The sequence below is a fragment of the Eleutherodactylus coqui genome, chromosome 5, assembly GCF_035609145.1.
Source record: "Eleutherodactylus coqui strain aEleCoq1 chromosome 5, aEleCoq1.hap1, whole genome shotgun sequence".
Lineage (NCBI taxonomy): Eukaryota > Metazoa > Chordata > Amphibia > Anura > Eleutherodactylidae > Eleutherodactylus > Eleutherodactylus coqui.
Window position 1 is genome coordinate 27,293,514 of NC_089841.1, and position 18,110 is coordinate 27,311,623.

General features: G+C 41.7%; 2 protein-coding genes across 3 annotated transcripts in view; both read left to right on the top strand.

Moving 5' to 3' along the window:
* Positions 1–13,058, top strand: part of LOC136629114 (zinc finger protein 605-like) — a 32,995-nt gene extending 19,937 nt beyond the window's left edge. For both annotated transcript variants that reach the window (XM_066605249.1, XM_066605250.1), the window contains exons 9-10: positions 639–741; positions 11,452–13,058. In XM_066605249.1, the coding sequence (XP_066461346.1) occupies positions 639–741; positions 11,452–13,058 (1,710 nt within the window). The remainder of the gene's footprint in view (positions 1–638; positions 742–11,451) is intronic.
* Positions 13,059–13,173: 115 nt separating this feature from the next.
* Positions 13,174–13,575, top strand: ZFP41 (ZFP41 zinc finger protein). The gene has a single exon (XM_066604824.1). The coding sequence runs from the start codon at positions 13,174–13,176 to the stop codon at positions 13,573–13,575; it is 402 nt and encodes a 133-aa protein (XP_066460921.1).
* The last annotated feature ends 4,535 nt before the right edge of the window (positions 13,576–18,110 follow it).

The following is an 18,110-nucleotide window of genomic DNA, read 5'->3' on the forward strand; positions in this document are numbered from 1 at the left end:
GATAACCCAGTAAACCAAGACATCTGGGCGTAAATTCCAGATAAATGTCAGTACAGGTAAGAAAAAAAGTAAATCCACTTGTCAGATAATCAGGAAGACAAACGCACTTAATTCTGAAAACAGGCATTTGTTATCCTGCGGTTACTTTGTTGTAAAGGGACGGCCGTTATATAATGCAGTAGTGTGAAGCACATTATGATCATGTAGAATCAACCACAGTTACAAGATTATAGAATGAAAGGGCTTCTGTCACCGGGTTCATGAGGTTTGGCTTGGAGTTGAGCTCTGAGTCGTGGAGGGGGCCGTGCTGGCTTTTCCCCGCCTGCAGCATACAGTGATGGCTCTCTTCCTATACACAGAAGGGGAGAGAGCTGTCAGTTTGTGTGATGCGAGAGGGAAAAGCCAGCACGGCCCCCTCCCTGATTCAAATCTCAACTCCAAGCCAAACTTCATGAACCGGGTGACAGAATCCCTTTAAGGAGTAGCCTAAAAAGTGCATCCACTTTGACATGACGAATAACCACTCCTGTCAGGTTATTTTTGGTTGTCATGATGATTAATGATCTTTTTGTGTCATGTACAACCTTACGCACAACTTCTCCAACCGTTTGCTGACATTTACAATATTTGTCCCACAGCTTTTGTATCGGGATGAAGATCTGACCAATATTAATACTACTGAGACAAGTGTGAGGGGCGATCAGCGGTGTAAAGAGGAGATTCCTACAGGTAACCGCCCAGGTGAGTAGTAACCACTAAATACAGCAGAGAAGAGTCACAGATTCTCCTCGGTCAGCGGCTGCTGATAGTTATGTAGATTTATAAGCTCTGGGATCTGTCAGTTTCCGCTGTATATATCCCCATTCAGCCGGAGTACAAAATAAATATGGCTGACATGTGATACCGTTATAGGTGATAACACAGGATGGACATTTACGGCACGGACATAAAACACACCTATGTGAGCGGGAACTACTATTCATTATATGTAAAACAATTAGGACAGCGCTCCACGACAGATACTTCACAATATCTTTAAGGAAATGAATAAAGGGACTCACCCGGTGTCTAGCGGATACCCTGCTGGCATCTCCTGCTAGCACCTGATGTAACCAGCGCTGATCGGTAGGCAGGTCAGTCGCTGCTGGATTACTTTTTGTTTTACACGGGCCAAGAATTACTGCTATGGGAACGAATGATCTTTAGTCTGATGGCTGATGCACATAGGCCGGCTGGTCATCTCCTCGGTAATATGGAGAGATGTAAAGCTGAAAATCATCGATCAGCTGATAAGCGAGTGTCACTAGTATGTCCGCTCAGGGATGTCCCTTTTTCATAACCTGACGATCAGATGTACAAATGTTCGTGCCTGATGATCAGGACATGTAAAAGGGTTTTGAGGAACCATTAATTCCTATTAGATTGATGTCAAGCTGCTGTGTGCTAACACAATACCGAAGATGAAGGCAAAGACCCCGATAACAGAATCCAGAATGTGCAGACATAGACCCAAAGAACAGAGGATTCTTTAGAGGATGTAAGTCTAGTGCTGGATGTCAGGGATGTCGCTCACCAGAGACTTGGCAGGAAGACACCGAGGTGCTGATCATCATGAAGATCCCATTCAGACAGCCACTATTTCCCATCTGACGTCTGTCCATGTATTACATAGATCGCACTTATCCTCTTTATAGCCAATTGGGGTATTAACATTAACATGTTTTTATGTGGTTCACAGCATGTCCTATTCTGGTTTGGTTCACGGACCAGAATCTGACATGTAATGTCTACTGCCTGCCAGCATGGGGCAGCACACAATCCATATGTGTCCATTTGATGTCCAATGGGAGTTCTCGGGCACAACTCGCACTCAGCCATCTGAATATGGCCGACCAGATAAATCATATTTCAGGTGTCACATCTTATCTCTCAGCTGGGAGTGAATGCGGTTCCTTAGAATCCCACTCCCTTACATTGTACTGTAGATTATACAATTCCGCAGTGTGTGATCTGACCGTAATACTCTTCCAGTTGCCATAAATGGGCACAATTGGGAAACAGATTCCGAGTAGTTTCATCCTAATATAACGTCTGAGCCGATTATAAGGGGGTTGGAGATAAAGTAACGGCTTACAGAAGTGTTCTCTAATGGCTCCAAAGAGTTTGTTTAGAATCAGGAAGAGTCTAATGGCCGGACCGCCATCAGGGCAGGATAAATGGTTACAGAGGCCCCCGCTGACCGCTGGCTGCTGCCTGCCTGTCGGGTAAAGATATCAATATGTCCTGAGCTAAATCAGTGATCGCCAGCACTCTGCACACCAGCAGTAGGAGTTGTATCTCGGGGGGTTGGATCCCTTTAAGGAGCCCCCCAGTGGTCATTGACGGTTACTCTGCTTCCCGCTGGCTATTCTGCTCCCCACCTCCTACTAAAGACTCCAACACCATCCCCCACCCGTCCCCTGGGGCTCTCATAAATCTCACTATATGGGAGTCCAATATGTCTCCTGGCGGCTCTGTGTAATGGTCAGGGGCTGGTTGGTAAACTTTAGCCTGGGGGCAGGATAATATCACAGGCCTATTAGTAACGGCCCAACGTAAAGGTGCGTTCACATGTGGCTCTTCTGCTGAGCAAAATCCGTATTTTTATGCAGATTTGCATCGGACTTCATTTCTTCAATCAAAAGAGTGAAATCCGCTGTGGATCTGGGTCAAAACTCACACCATATACTGTGGATTGTCCTGCAGATTTGGGGTGGACCTGCATCAAAATCTGCCATGTGTGAACGAACCCAAAGAGTGGAAACACACAGTACAATTGGCGACATAAAATACTGGCATAATTACATGGTGACTGGCCGCAGTCGGTGGGCACGGTCTGGTGGTGTGTGACCGGCCACAATGTGATCATTGCATCCTTAGTTATCTATTTAGCTGGAAATAAAGCCCCAGAACCAACCTTAATACATAAATACAGTACCAGAACCAAGGTCATAACATAATTAACGCCTTCCCTCCCCATGACGTAAGGGTACGTCATGGGAGCGGGGTGCTTCCCGCAAAACGACGTACCCTTACGTCATAGGAATACGTCATCAGTCATGATCTCGCGCTATCCCGCAGCGGGAACCGGCTGTCAGTCATAGCTGGCCTCCCATTGCAGCAGCTGGGGTGCATCGAAGATGCGCCCCCCCCCCCCCCCCGCTGTTAACCCCTTCCCTGCCGCGATCTATATAGATCGCGGCATGGGAAGGGTTCACAGAGGGAGTGCACGATTTAATCGCAGAGAGCCCGTCCTGTTGCCATGGCAACAGGACGCCAGATACCGACGTCCTGTGTTGCCACAGCCTATGATCGCCGTATAAGAGATATGGCATGACATGGCAGGGCAGTAGCCCTGCCATGCCTTATCACAGCGATCATCAGTGCTGTGCTGTAAGTGCCCAGAGGGACACAAATTGTGCAGAAAAAAAAAAAAAAAAATATATAAAAAAACCCCCTTTTTATGCTTTTTCTCAAATTAGTATAAAAAAAGGTAAAATAAAAAATCAAATGGCACATATTTGGTATCGACACGTCCGTAGCGGTCTGTACAAAAAGTTGAATACGCTTTCTATTCTGGATGATAAAAAGCGTTAAAAAAAACGCAAAAAAGCAGAGGCAAAATGCTAATTTTTAGCATTTTGCCTCCCAAAAAATGCAATAAAAGTGATCAAAAAAGCTGTATATTCCCCAAAGTGGCACCGATAAAAACTGCAGTTCGCCACGCAAAAAACAAGCCCTTATACAGCCGCGTCGACGAAAAAGTAAAAAAGTTATGGCTTTTGAAAAATGGAGATGAAAATCCGCCAAAAATCGTTGCATCCTTAAAGGGGTTGTCCAGCGCCGAAACGGGTTTGTTTTTTTTTCAATAGCCCCCCCCCCCCGTTTGGCGCGAGACAAACCCGATGGAATAAAAAAAAAAAAAACCGGCCAGTACTTACCCGAATCCCCGCCCTCCGGCGACTTCTTACTTACCTAAGTAAGATGGCTGCCGGGATCTTCACCCACGGTGCACCATGCTGTGCGGTCCATTGCCGATTCCAGCCTCCTGATTGGCTGGAATCGGCACACGTGACGGGGCGGAGCTACGAGGAGCCGCTCTCCGGCACGAGCGGCCCCATTCAGAAAGAAAGAAGACCGGACTGCGCAAGCGCTTCTAATCGGGCGATTAGACGCTGAAAATTAGACGGCACCATGGAGACGGGGACGCCAGCAACGGAACAGGTAAGTGAATAACTTCTGTATGGCTCATAATTAATGCACGATGTACATTACAAAGTGCATTAATATGGCCATACAGAAGTGTATACCCCAACTTTGTTTCGCGGGACAACCCCTTTAAGCCCAAAATAGGCCGTGTCATTAAGGGGTTAAGGGACCAAAAGCATTCTTGGTGATGTACATAGATGTAACACCAGAACCAGGCTCAGTACGTAAATAGAGCCCCAGAACCATCCTTAGCTCCTTAAGGAATCGGCCCTTTTTCTTTTTTTTCCATTTTTAGTTTTTCCTCCCTTCTTCTTAAATAAATCCTATCTCCTTTATGTATCCATCGGTGTATCTGTGCGAAGGCTGGTTTTTGTGGGACGGGTTGTATTTTTCACTGTTGCTATTTAATGTACTATATAATGTGAAAAAAAGCCCGAAATTCGGCCTTATTAGGGTGCGTCTTGTTTCTACTCAGTAATCACCGAGGCAAAAAAAATCCTAAATTATCTAAAGACCCCACTGAGAGGAATTTAAAACCTAACTTATTGAAAAAAAAGGTAATAGAAAGTGATAAGGTCACATGTACTCCAGAATGGTACCAACAGAGACTACAGGACGGTCCATAGAAAATGAGCCCTCACATAGCTAGATCTACAAGAATATAAAAGATGATGACTGTCAGAAGACGGAAAAATAACATGTAAGAAATTACATATCTGAAATAAAAGTAGTGCAGCAAAAACCAAACAAGCTATGTGTGGTATCGCAGTAATCGTGCTGACCCATAGAATAAAGCTATTAGGTACATTTTGTCGCAGTGTGTACGCCATAGAAACAAGATGCCACCAAAAGGAATTTATAATCTAACTTTTATTAAATATACATTAAAAATTGGCGTAATATACATCTATTATTTCTTCTGCCATAGCGACTTCACTCTTTGCTAACGATATTCTAGATCTTAGATATTCTAGTTCTGGGAATATTACTTCCACCTTCTCACTGTAATAGACTGTAGGTAAGTGATTAGAATGTATGTTAGGGATACTTTACTTCATATCTACATCATTAGGTTCGGCACAATCACCAATAACTAAACCCTATATCACATCATTAATCCCATTGTATGAATACCTAGATTTCTCTTATCATAAGTGCACTAGAAGCTCCATAGCGTCACCACCCTGTAATAGAGGTGTATGTATTGATTGATTGCTCATTTGCATATATACCACATCATGCGAGAAACATGCCCTCTTATAACCAAACCACAGATCTATTTTCACCCTATGGTCCCTAGAGAGTCTCTGTTAGTCCTAGAGCACTGATTGAAATATAGTGCGCATCTGCACAGCAAAGACCATCAAACGTGATAATGGTTCAAGCGGATTACTGTAGCAAGATGCAATATCTGAGCTAAACCCTATATAGCATGATATTTCTGATAGGCATTCTCAGCAAGTGAATATAAATGACACTGCTGACATCTAACATTCACATAATGTGTTAGTAGTAGAGATGAGCGAGCACGCTCGTTTAAGGCTGCTACTCGATCGAGTATATACACAGAGAAGTGAGGTAGATTCCCCTCAGTATATACACATAGAGAGGAGGTAGATTCTCCTCAGTATATAAACATAGAGGGGAGGTAGATTCTCCTCAGTATATACACATAGAGGGGAGGTAGATTTTCCTCAGTATATACACATAGAGGTGAGGTAGATTCTCCTCAGTATATACACATAGAGGCGAAATAGATGCTCCTCAGTATATACACATAGAGGCGAAATAGATGCTCCTCAGTATATACACATAGAAGTGAGGTAGATTCTCCTCAGCATATACACATAGAGGGGAGGTAGATTCTCCTCAGTATATACACATAGAGGTGAGGTAGATTCTCCTCAGTATATACACATAGAGGGGAGTTAGATTCTCCTCAGTATATACACATAGAGGGGAGGTAGATTCTCCTCAGTATATACACATAGAGGGGAGGTAGATTCTCCTCAGTATATACACATAGAGGTAAGGTAGATTCCCCTCAGTATATACATATAGAGGTGAGGTAGATTCTCCTCAGTATATACACATAGAGGTGAGGTAGATTCTCCTCAGTATATACACAGAGAAGTGATGTAGATTCTCCTCAGTATATACACACAGAGGTGAGGTAGATTCCCCTCAGTATATACATATAGAGGTAAGGTAGATGTGTTAGTAGTAGAGATGAGCGAGCACGCTCGTTTAAGGCTGCTACTCGATCGAGTATATACACAGAGAAGTGAGGTAGATTCTCCTCAGCATATACACATAGAGGGGAGGTAGATTCTCCTCAGTATATACACATAGAGGTGAGGTAGATTCTCCTCAGTATATACACATAGAGGTGAGGTAGATTCCCCTTAGTATATACATATAGAGGTAAGGTAGATTCTCCTCAGTATATACACATAGAGGTGAGGTAGATTCTCCTCCGTATATACACAGAGAAGTGATGTAGATTCTCCTCAGTATATACACACAGAGGTGAGGTAGATTCTCCTCAGTATATACACATAGAGGTGAGGTAGATTCTTCTCAGTATATACACATAGAGGTGAGGTAGATTCCCCTCAGTATATACATATAGAGGTGAGGTAGATTCTCCTCAGTATATACATATAGAGGTGAGGTAGATTCTCCTCAGTATGTACATATAGAGGTGAGGTAGATTCTCCTCAGTATATACATAGAGGTCAGTTAGATTCCCCTCAGTATATAAACATAGAGGGGAGGTAGATTCTCCTCAGTATATACACATAGAGGGGAGGTAGATTCTCCTCAGTATATACACATAGAGGTGAGGTAGATTCTCCTCAGTATATACACATAGAGGCGAAATAGATGCTCCTCAGTATATACACATAGAAGTGAGGTAGATTCTCCTCAGCATATACACATAGAGGGGAGGTAGATTCTCCTCAGTATATACACATAGAGGGGAGGTAGATTCTCCTCAGTATATACACATAGAGGGGAGTTAGATTCTCCTCAGTATATACACATAGAGGGGAGGTAGATTCTCCTCAGTATATACACATAGAGGTAAGGTAGATTCTCCTCAGTATATACACATAGAGGTGAGGTAGATTCCCCTCAGTATATACATATAGAGGTAAGGTAGATTCTCCTCAGTATATACACATAGAGGTGAGGTAGATTCTCCTCAGTATATACACAGAGAAGTGATGTAGATTCTCCTCAGTATATACACACAGAGGTGAGGTAGATTCTCCTCAGTATATACACACAGAGGTGAGGTAGATTCCCCTCAGTATATACATATAGAGGTAAGGTAGATGTGTTAGTAGTAGAGATGAGCGAGCACGCTCGTTTAAGGCTGCTACTCGATCGAGTATATACACAGAGAAGTGAGGTAGATTCTCCTCAGCATATACACATAGAGGGGAGGTAGATTCTCCTCAGTATATACACATAGAGGTGAGGTAGATTCTCCTCAGTATATACACATAGAGGTGAGGTAGATTCCCCTTAGTATATACATATAGAGGTAAGGTAGATTCTCCTCAGTATATACACATAGAGGTGAGGTAGATTCTCCTCCGTATATACACAGAGAAGTGATGTAGATTCTCCTCAGTATATACACACAGAGGTGAGGTAGATTCTCCTCAGTATATACACATAGAGGTGAGGTAGATTCCCCTTAGTATATACATATAGAGGTAAGGTAGATTCTCCTCAGTATATACACATAGAGGTGAGGTAGATTCTCCTCCGTATATACACAGAGAAGTGATGTAGATTCTCCTCAGTATATACACACAGAGGTGAGGTAGATTCTCCTCAGTATATACACATAGAGGTGAGGTAGATTCTTCTCAGTATATACACATAGAGGTGAGGTAGATTCCCCTCAGTATATACATATAGAGGTGAGGTAGATTCTCCTCAGTATATACATATAGAGGTGAGGTAGATTCTCCTCAGTATGTACATATAGAGGTGAGGTAGATTCTCCTCAGTATATACATAGAGGTCAGTTAGATTCCCCTCAGTATATAAACATAGAGGGGAGGTAGATTCTCCTCAGTATATACACATAGAGGGGAGGTAGATTCTCCTCAGTATATACACATAGAGGTGAGGTAGATTCTCCTCAGTATATACACATAGAGGCGAAATAGATGCTCCTCAGTATATACACATAGAAGTGAGGTAGATTCTCCTCAGCATATACACATAGAGGGGAGGTAGATTCTCCTCAGTATATACACATAGAGGTGAGGTAGATTCTCCTCAGTATATACACATAGAGGGGAGTTAGATTCTCCTCAGTATATACACATAGAGGGGAGGTAGATTCTCCTCAGTATATACACATAGAGGTAAGGTAGATTCTCCTCAGTATATACACATAGAGGTGAGGTAGATTCCCCTCAGTATATACATATAGAGGTAAGGTAGATTCTCCTCAGTATATACACATAGAGGTGAGGTAGATTCTCCTCAGTATATACACAGAGAAGTGATGTAGATTCTCCTCAGTATATACACACAGAGGTGAGGTAGATTCTCCTCAGTATATACACACAGAGGTGAGGTAGATTCCCCTCAGTATATACATATAGAGGTAAGGTAGATGTGTTAGTAGTAGAGATGAGCGAGCACGCTCGTTTAAGGCTGCTACTCGATCGAGTATATACACAGAGAAGTGAGGTAGATTCTCCTCAGCATATACACATAGAGGGGAGGTAGATTCTCCTCAGTATATACACATAGAGGTGAGGTAGATTCTCCTCAGTATATACACATAGAGGTGAGGTAGATTCCCCTTAGTATATACATATAGAGGTAAGGTAGATTCTCCTCAGTATATACACATAGAGGTGAGGTAGATTCTCCTCCGTATATACACAGAGAAGTGATGTAGATTCTCCTCAGTATATACACACAGAGGTGAGGTAGATTCTCCTCAGTATATACACATAGAGGTGAGGTAGATTCCCCTCAGTATATACATATAGAGGTGAGGTAGATTCTCCTCAGTATATACATATAGAGGTGAGGTAGATTCTCCTCAGTATGTACATATAGAGGTGAGGTAGATTCTCCTCAGTATATACATAGAGGTCAGTTAGATTCCCCTCAGTATATACACATAGAGGTAAGGTAGATTCTCCTCAATATATACATATAAAGGTGAGGTAGATTCTCCTCAGTATACGCATAGAGGTTAGGTAGATTCTGTTCAGTATATACACATAAAGGTGAGGTTCATTCTCCTCAGTATATACACATAGACGTGAGGTTGATTTTCCTCAGTATATACCCACACAGAGGTGAGGTAGATTGTTCTCAGTATATACACATAGTGGTGAGGTATATTCTCCTCGATATATACACATAGAGGTTGGATCACATATAGGTGGATCAACCATTACAAAGGGGAAGATATCACACATATATTCCTATATACAGGGTCAGATTAATTTGTTCCATCCTCTGGCAACAAGGAGCAAATGGGAGGAAGATATAGGTGCTATTGAAGAATCACTGTGGGAGGAAATATCACAGATGACTCCCAAGCTGTCTCTGAGTGAGTCCCATGGATCACAAATATATTTGTTACATAGAGTGTATCGCACTCCAGCGTTCCTATACGGTATGGGTCTGAGAGACACCCCTCTGTGTAATAGATGCAAGATCCACACAGCAGACCTTATACATATGATGTGGCGCTGTCCAAAACTACAAAAATATTGGTCCGAGGTATGCAGTCTGATCCATAGTGTGTATGTACATTAGAATTTACCCCGCTGGTAGGCGTTCTGGGTTATGTGAATGAGAAACTGTCAGTACCAGAAAATTAATAGCACAGCACCAGCTGGATGAGACCCTCCTGATCTGACCAAACTCACAAAAAAGTCACTCAAATTCTAGTGTGGAAAAAAGGTGTTTATTGCAAAAGGAAAACGTTACAGAAATACAATATATGGCTCAAATGGCTGCATGCCTTTGGTCTCCTTAATACCGATCTGCTTAGAGGTGAGTGCTTAATGTTCATTGGAACAGTTGTGTTCTGGGAGAGGGGAGGAATTACGAGGGGCAGGGAAGGAAGAGGGAGTTTACGGTACTAAAAATTTGCATTGCAGGTAACAAGTGAATAATGTGGAATACAGCAACTCTACAAGCGGCTCCATCATCCTTCCATATTACCCAAATAGTCCCTATAATCCTCCAAGGTCCTGAAAACAGTCCCCATTATCTCTCTCATAGGCTCACAACGTCACCTCACTTCTTTTCCCTGGCGTAGTCACTCAGACTACAGTGAACGCTGGAGCCGGGGAGGGAGGAGTGAGGTGACTCTGTCAGCCTATGAGAAAGCGGGACACGGCTGTACCATGAGTAAGACTCTCAGCACTAGTAGCAGCAGTAGCCATCGGACCTTTAAGAGTGGGGCAAACTAAGTGGCCGTAAACCTGTACGGGCGAACCCAGCTGTGTTGTCACCTGCCTCTCTTCCCCCTGCTTAGTCCTGGTTTGATGTGACCGCATATAGAATTACTGTATGTACTAAGCTGTCTTATAGATGAGCGGTTCCTTATTTGCTGTACGCCGTGTGTTACTGACATCTTGCTTCATGGGAGATTTTCTGTGAGTTCTTTATGGAAAAACAAAAACTGATCTTGTTGCAGAAATGGCCGAACTCCATCTGTATGGAATATACTATTCCTGTAGCTTGGGCTCGGAGATCTACCGGGGACCGGAACCCGGGGCTTGTGAAAGACTCTGCTGCAAGTTAGTTTCATGACCCTTTTTCAGATCCCCCAGGATACCCATGTTATTGATGGAAGTCAGAATTAGTTACTTGTAAGTCCTGATTCACATCTGTAGTTTTTGGTGATGTTTTCTACACTGACAATCTCTTGGTCTTTAAGTGAGGTGCAAACCAAGCAACTTCGCCAAGTGAGCTATTCTCACTTACTTGCTCTGTCAGGACCCGTGTTTACATGGGCTGACAGTTGTCCGTAATGGCTCTCTTCAGTGTTTACTCTAGCGGCTGTCAGCTTGTGTAAAAGCACCCTTAGATGATAATTAGATTTTGCTACATGACTTGTTATTAGATACTGATATTTTATAACATTTCTATACATTTGTAAGTTTTTTAGTATTAAAGAATCTGCTTTATTCTTGGCAGATGACGGTACCGGGAGCTCAGAGGGACGTCTGATATCTGCAGATTGTAAAGCAGAGGATTGTGGTATCACGCAAGATACATATGAAGAACCTAGCATTATCCCAGATATCTCCTCAGCCCTTTACAGCAAAGATACATCATCTGATCCTCTTGTACAGGTCCCATCTTCTGGTCCATCACAGGCCGATAAGCAGGAGAAATGTCACAGAACAGGACAATATCAAAGTGCTCACACAGGGGAGAAGTCATGTTCATGTTCAGAATGTGGCAAATGTTTTACAGAGAAATCACATCTTGTTACACATCAGAGAAGTCACACAGGGAAAAAGCAATTATCTTGTTTACAATGTGGGAAATGTTTAAGATATAAATCAGAACTTGTTAGTCATCAGAGAACTCACACAGGAGAGAAGCCATTTTCTTGTTCAGAATGTAGGAAATGTTTTGCAATACAATCAAACCTTGTTAAACATCAGAGAATTCACGCAGGAGAGAAGCCATTTTCTTGTTCGGAATGTGGGAAATGTTTTGCAAGACAATCAAGCCTTGTCAGACATCAGAGAACTCACACAGGAGAGAAGCCATTTTCTTGTTCAGAATGTAGGAAATGTTTTGCAATACAATCAAACCTTGTTAAACATCAGAGAATTCACGCAGGAGAGAAGCCATTTTCTTGTTCGGAATGTGGGAAATGTTTTGCAGAAAAATCAAACCTTGTTACACATCAGAGAATTCACACAGGAGAGAAGCCGTTTTCTTGTTCAGAATGTGGGAAATGTTTTGCAAAGAAAATAAGCCTTGCTAGACATCAGCGAATTCACACAGGAGAGAAGCTGTTTTCTTGTTCAGAATGTGGGAAATGTTTTTATCACAAAATACTTTTAATGCAACATCAAGAATCTCACACAGGAGCGAAACCGTTTTCTTGTTCAGAATGTGGGAAATATTTTAGATATAAATTAGACCTTGTCAGACATCAGAGAACTCACACAGGAGAGAAACCATTTTCTTGTTCAGAATGTAGGAAATGTTTTGCAATACAATCAAGCCTTGTCAGACATCAGAGAACTCACACAGGGGAGAAACCATTTTCTTGTTCAGAATGTAGGAAATGTTTTGCAATACAATCAAGCCTTGTTAAACATCAGAGAATTCACGCAGGAGAGAAGCCATTTTCTTGTTCGGAATGTGGGAAATGTTTAACAAGTAAAATAACCCTTGTCAGACATCAGAGAATTCACACAGGAGAGAAACCATTTTCTTGTTCGGAATGTAGGAAATGTTTTGCAGAAAAATCAAACCTTGTTAAACATCAGAGAATTCACACAGGAGAGATGCTGTTTTCTTGTTCAGAATGTGGGAAATGTTTTACAAGGAAAATAAGCCTTGTTAGGCATCAGAAAACTCACACAGGAGAGAAGCCGTTTTCTTGCTCAGAATGTGGGAAATGTTTTGCAGAAAAATCAAAGCGAGTTCAGCATCTGAGAATTCACACAGGAGAGAAACCATTTTCTTGTTCAGAATGTGGGAAATGTTTTGCAAAGAAAACAAGCCTTGCTAGACATCAGAGAATTCACACAGGAGAGAAGCCGTTTTTCTTGTTCTGAGTGTGGGAAATGTACACAAAAATCAGACCTTGTTAGACATCAGCGAATTCACACAGGAGAGGAGCTGTTTTTTTGCTCAGAATGTGGGAAATGTTTTAATCACAAAATACTTTTAATGCAACATCAAGAATCTCACACAGGAGAGATGCCGTTTTCTTGCTCAGAATGTGGGAAATGTTTTGCAGAACAATCAAAGTTAGCTCAGCATCAGAGAACTCATACAGGAGAGAAACCGTTTTCTTGTTCAGAATGTGGGAAATATTTTACATATAAATCAGACCTTGTCAGACATCAGAGAATTCACACAGGAGAGAAGCCTTTTTCCTGTCAGAATGTGGGAAATGTTGGGGCGTGGCCTAACCTGCAGAGAGTTCGGACGCACTGGCACAGGACTCCTAAGCCAAGTGGTTTTACATCCCCTTTTTGGCAACATAATTGCCTCAGTCGTACCGGACTACATCAAATTCATCACCCCTGCAGGGTAAGGAACAAGCGGAGAGTTTCTGCGGCAATCTAATTGGCTTATGGAGACGTTCCTGAAGCTGAAATCTTTTGCGGTTGGGCACATAATATTAGGCGGAGACTTTAATATCACCTTAAACCCGCTCCTAGACTCCTCAAGGAGTAAGTCCCAGGTCTCGCAGAAAGCTCAGAAAAAAATTCACTCTGCCCTACAAGAGATGAACCTGATCGACACATGGCGATTTAAACACCCTACAGAAAAGGACTACACCTTCTACTCGCAGGTCCATACTTCACACCAGAGACTAGATTATATCTTCGTCTCAGCAAGACTTTTAAACTCTGTTCTCCAAGCACAAATTGATAGCATTACAATCTCTGATCATGCCCGACTAAACATCTTACCCAATAACAAAGGTGAATGGAGGTGGCACCTTAATGAATCTATACTAAGAGAAGAGGAATTCAAACAAGAGATTACTAAAAGCGTTACAGAATTCTTTGAAATCAACTCAAAAGACAACTCAAATTTCCCTATCATATGGGAAACCCATAAAGCATATGTGAGGGGTCTGTTCATCTCCCTAGGCTCAAAACTCAAAAAACAAAAACAAAAGAAAATTGATGATCTATTAATAAAAATAGCCTCTCTTGAACAGAAAAGGAAACTGTCAATAGTAGAAAAAACACAGCCTGAATTAAACTCACTTAGAGAACAACTCAAATCTCTCTTAGATAAAAAGTTCTTTAGAGCATACATGACTTTTAAACAAAAGATCTATGCCCAAGGAAACAGGGGAGGGAAATTAATGTCAGCACTCATAAAAAAAGGCTAGAGAAAAGGCACACATTAAAGAAATTAGGAAAGCAACAGGCAAAAAAACGACTTCAACTCAGGGCATAGCAGCAGAGTTCCACGCCTTCTACACCAAATTATACAACCTTGACAAAGAAACACCGCAAGACGAATTAAAAAATAAATATAAAGGAATGGCTACATTCCTAGAAAAATTGAATTTACCCTCACTTAACTCAGAAGAAGTGGAAGGTTTAATGTCCCCAATAAGCCAAAAAGAACTTACAGAAATCATAAATAGCTTCCTCAGCGGTAAAAGCCCAGGACCTGATGGCCTGACAATACTCTACTACAAAACTTTACAGCAGCCCCTATTGCCCCACCTTAAGCTTACACTCAACGCTATCCTGCAAGGAGCCCCACTACCCAAACAATCACAAGAAGCCCACATCACCCTTATACACAAAGAGGGAAAAGACCCATCCCAATGTAATAATTATAGGCCAATCTCTTTATTAAACCTCGACATAAAAATCTGGGCCAAACTATTAGCACGCCGAATAGGGAAAATTATCCCAAAACTAATATCAGACGAACAGGCAGGGTTTGTAAAAGGTAGGGAAGGAAAAGACAATGCTGCAATACTCTTACACTCAATACATTACGCAAAAAAAGAATATCCCACTAGTATTTTTAGGAATGGACGCTGAAAAAGCTTTCGATCGGGTCGATTGGACATTTATGAGAGCAGCCCTTCGCAAATTCAACTTCCCCCCAGGTTTAATTAACGCTATTTTCTCCTTATACGCAAACCCGTATGCGAGATTAAAAGTAAATGACATATTGTCTCAACCATTTAATATAACAAATGGCACACGCCAGGGCTGCCCACTATCCCCTACATTATTTAGTCTCACATTAGAGATTCTTTTACAAGCGGTTAGAGAAGACTCTGAAATACTAGGTCTAGAGATTGGAGGAGAATACATACAATCGGCAGCTTTTGCAGACGACATACTTTTCTTAATTTCAAACCCTCTGCAAGGCCTCCCCAGACTAAACAGATTGCTAGATTTATATGGCGGTTTCTCTAATCTTAAAGTAAACAAAAACAAATTAGTTCTTTTGAACATCTCTCTACCCCCACACAGAGCCACAGAGATTAAGAAAATATCCCCATATGTCTGGTCAGAACACCATATAGATTATCTTGGCATCAAAATTACAAATAACCTCACAAAACTTTATGATTTCAATTTAGAGCCGTTGTTAGAAGAGGTGGCCTCCCTTCTCTCCGCGTACAACCTACCCATCATATCCTGGTTTGGTAGAAAGAATCTCATAAAAACATATATTCTCCCCAAGATACTTTACAAATTACAGACGCTACCTATACATATACCAAAATCCTTCTTTAAGAAAATAAGTTCACTATTTTCGGGCTACTACTGGAAGTACAAACGTCCCAGGCTAGCTTACACACTAATGTCCAGGAGCAGACAATTTGGGGGGGTAGGTCTTCCTAATATTCTAGAATATTATAAAGCTATTAATTTAAAAAGATGGCTAGAACTTTTGTATCCGCTTAATAGCCACAAATTAAGAAAATTAGCACAACTAAACCAAGGAAAGAACTTCCTCAAAGACATGTGGTTCCCCAACCCAAAAACCTATCGCTCCAGAGGCTTTAATATTCTTACAAGAGGCATCTGCGAGACCTGGGACTCCCTTTCTCACACACTAGCACCATTACCATCACCCAACACACCCCTAAGCCTACTTCCGTCCAGCATTAAACACCTAAAGCCAGAGACCCTAGATGACTTATGGAATAGACTCGAAGATATGTCAATCCATGACCTACAGACTATAATACACAAAGATCCACATACTATAATAAATACACTTTTCCCACATAGAAAGATGCAAGATCTCCATATAGCTCATATTTCGGCCATCATCTCAAACTTTAAAACTGACCACCCATCAACAAGACCCATGACCGAATTCGAAAGATTAATGAATAACAAAAGTAAAGAGGCTAGGAAAATATCACATCTAACGAAAAAATTTATATCGCAAAATGTCTTAACTAGACCGACATACATCTCATCCTGGGAAAAAGAATTAAGTTTAAAAATAACAGATGTGGAACTTAAGACAATATTTAAATCCTCTTATGGGGTCTCGCCATGTGTCCGTCTCCAAGAGAATCATTATAAACTACTCTCAAGGTGGTATAAAACCCCGGAATGGCTATTTATGTATAAACTGGCTGAGTCGGACAAATGTTGGAGATGCCATGAACAAACGGGATCATATTTACACATTTGGTGGGACTGTAAGAAGATTAAGTCTTTTTGGTGGGATATTGAGAGAGAAATAACAACAATCTTCAAAAAAGAAATCCAGCTCTGCCCAGACATGGTCATACTAAGCAGAACAAATAAGACATTCAATCCCTTAAAAGATAAAGTAATATCCTTCATGATAGCAGCGGCAAAAGCTTTAATCCCCCTGCACTGGGGAAGCACAGATCCCCCATCTATAAAGTCATGGAAAGAGAAATTGAACCAAATTCATCAATTTGAAGAAATCCTTAGCTGGACAAATTTAACATATACCCAGTTTCTTGAAACTTGGTCCCCTTGGATAGACTATAACCGGAGTACTACTCCAGATACCTAAATACACAGCAAAAGGATAATACAATTCATAAGGCCCCCGTACAATACAATACAATGTAGCAGATGATTTTATCACATTATAAGCTACCCGCAACCCCTGGTAAACGCGACGAGAGGAAACAACCACACGCCAAGGAAGGATGTGACAATGAATGTGACGAGAACACACACTTATCACCCTACCAAAATACGAAACACAGATCATAACACCAACACAAGTAAATTCTTGGACGGAATCATATTCAAATTCCCATAGGCCCTCTTCCTTACCCCCCCCATCTGCTCCCCCCCCCTTTTTTATACCTTCTTTTCTTATATTATACCGAGTTAAATAACCAAGCATTTGGTCCTCTGCTGATTTGATAATAAACTGCATTGTTACGGCCTCCCCGCCTGCTGCTCCCCTCTGGATATACCCAAGATGACTATTGCGGGGGCCGGGGCTCTGGTCAATTCCCCCGGTTGGCTCGGGACCCTCCCCTCGCAGATCGCCTACATAGAGAAATAATGTGTACACTCCAAACGTTGAGAGGAGGTGATGCGGAGTGGGGTCGCGGTGGTGGAGGCACTTAGAATAGGGGAAGGCGTCTGCGCAACAAGGGAGAACTCCCTCAATACAATCGTTATACTTGCTTCACCTTTGCGCTGTCCCCTCCTTCCCGTTTTACTCTTTTACTGTTTATAATGTTGACAATATCACAGTCAGTTGGGATCTCGATCAGGCCCCTATAGCTAAATAATAAAGCCTTAAAGCATAACATGAAGAGCTTGGGGAATGATTGAGATCTACCAACAGTTAAAAAAATGTATGATGTTAAAGGCAGAGGATCTCCTAAGTTCTAAGTAAATTTACAAATTGTTTATACACAAAAATTTTCAATAAAAAGTGAATTAACAAAAAAAAAATAAAAATGTGGGAAATGTTTTGCAGTGCAATCAGTCCTTCTAAAACATCAGAGAGATCACACAGGAGAGAAGATGTTTTCTTGATCAGAATGTGGGAAATGTTTTGCAGTGCAATCATACCTTGTTACACATCAGAGAAGTAAAACAGGAGAGAAGCTGTTTTTTTGTTTAGAATGTGTTTTGCAGTGCGATCGGTCCATG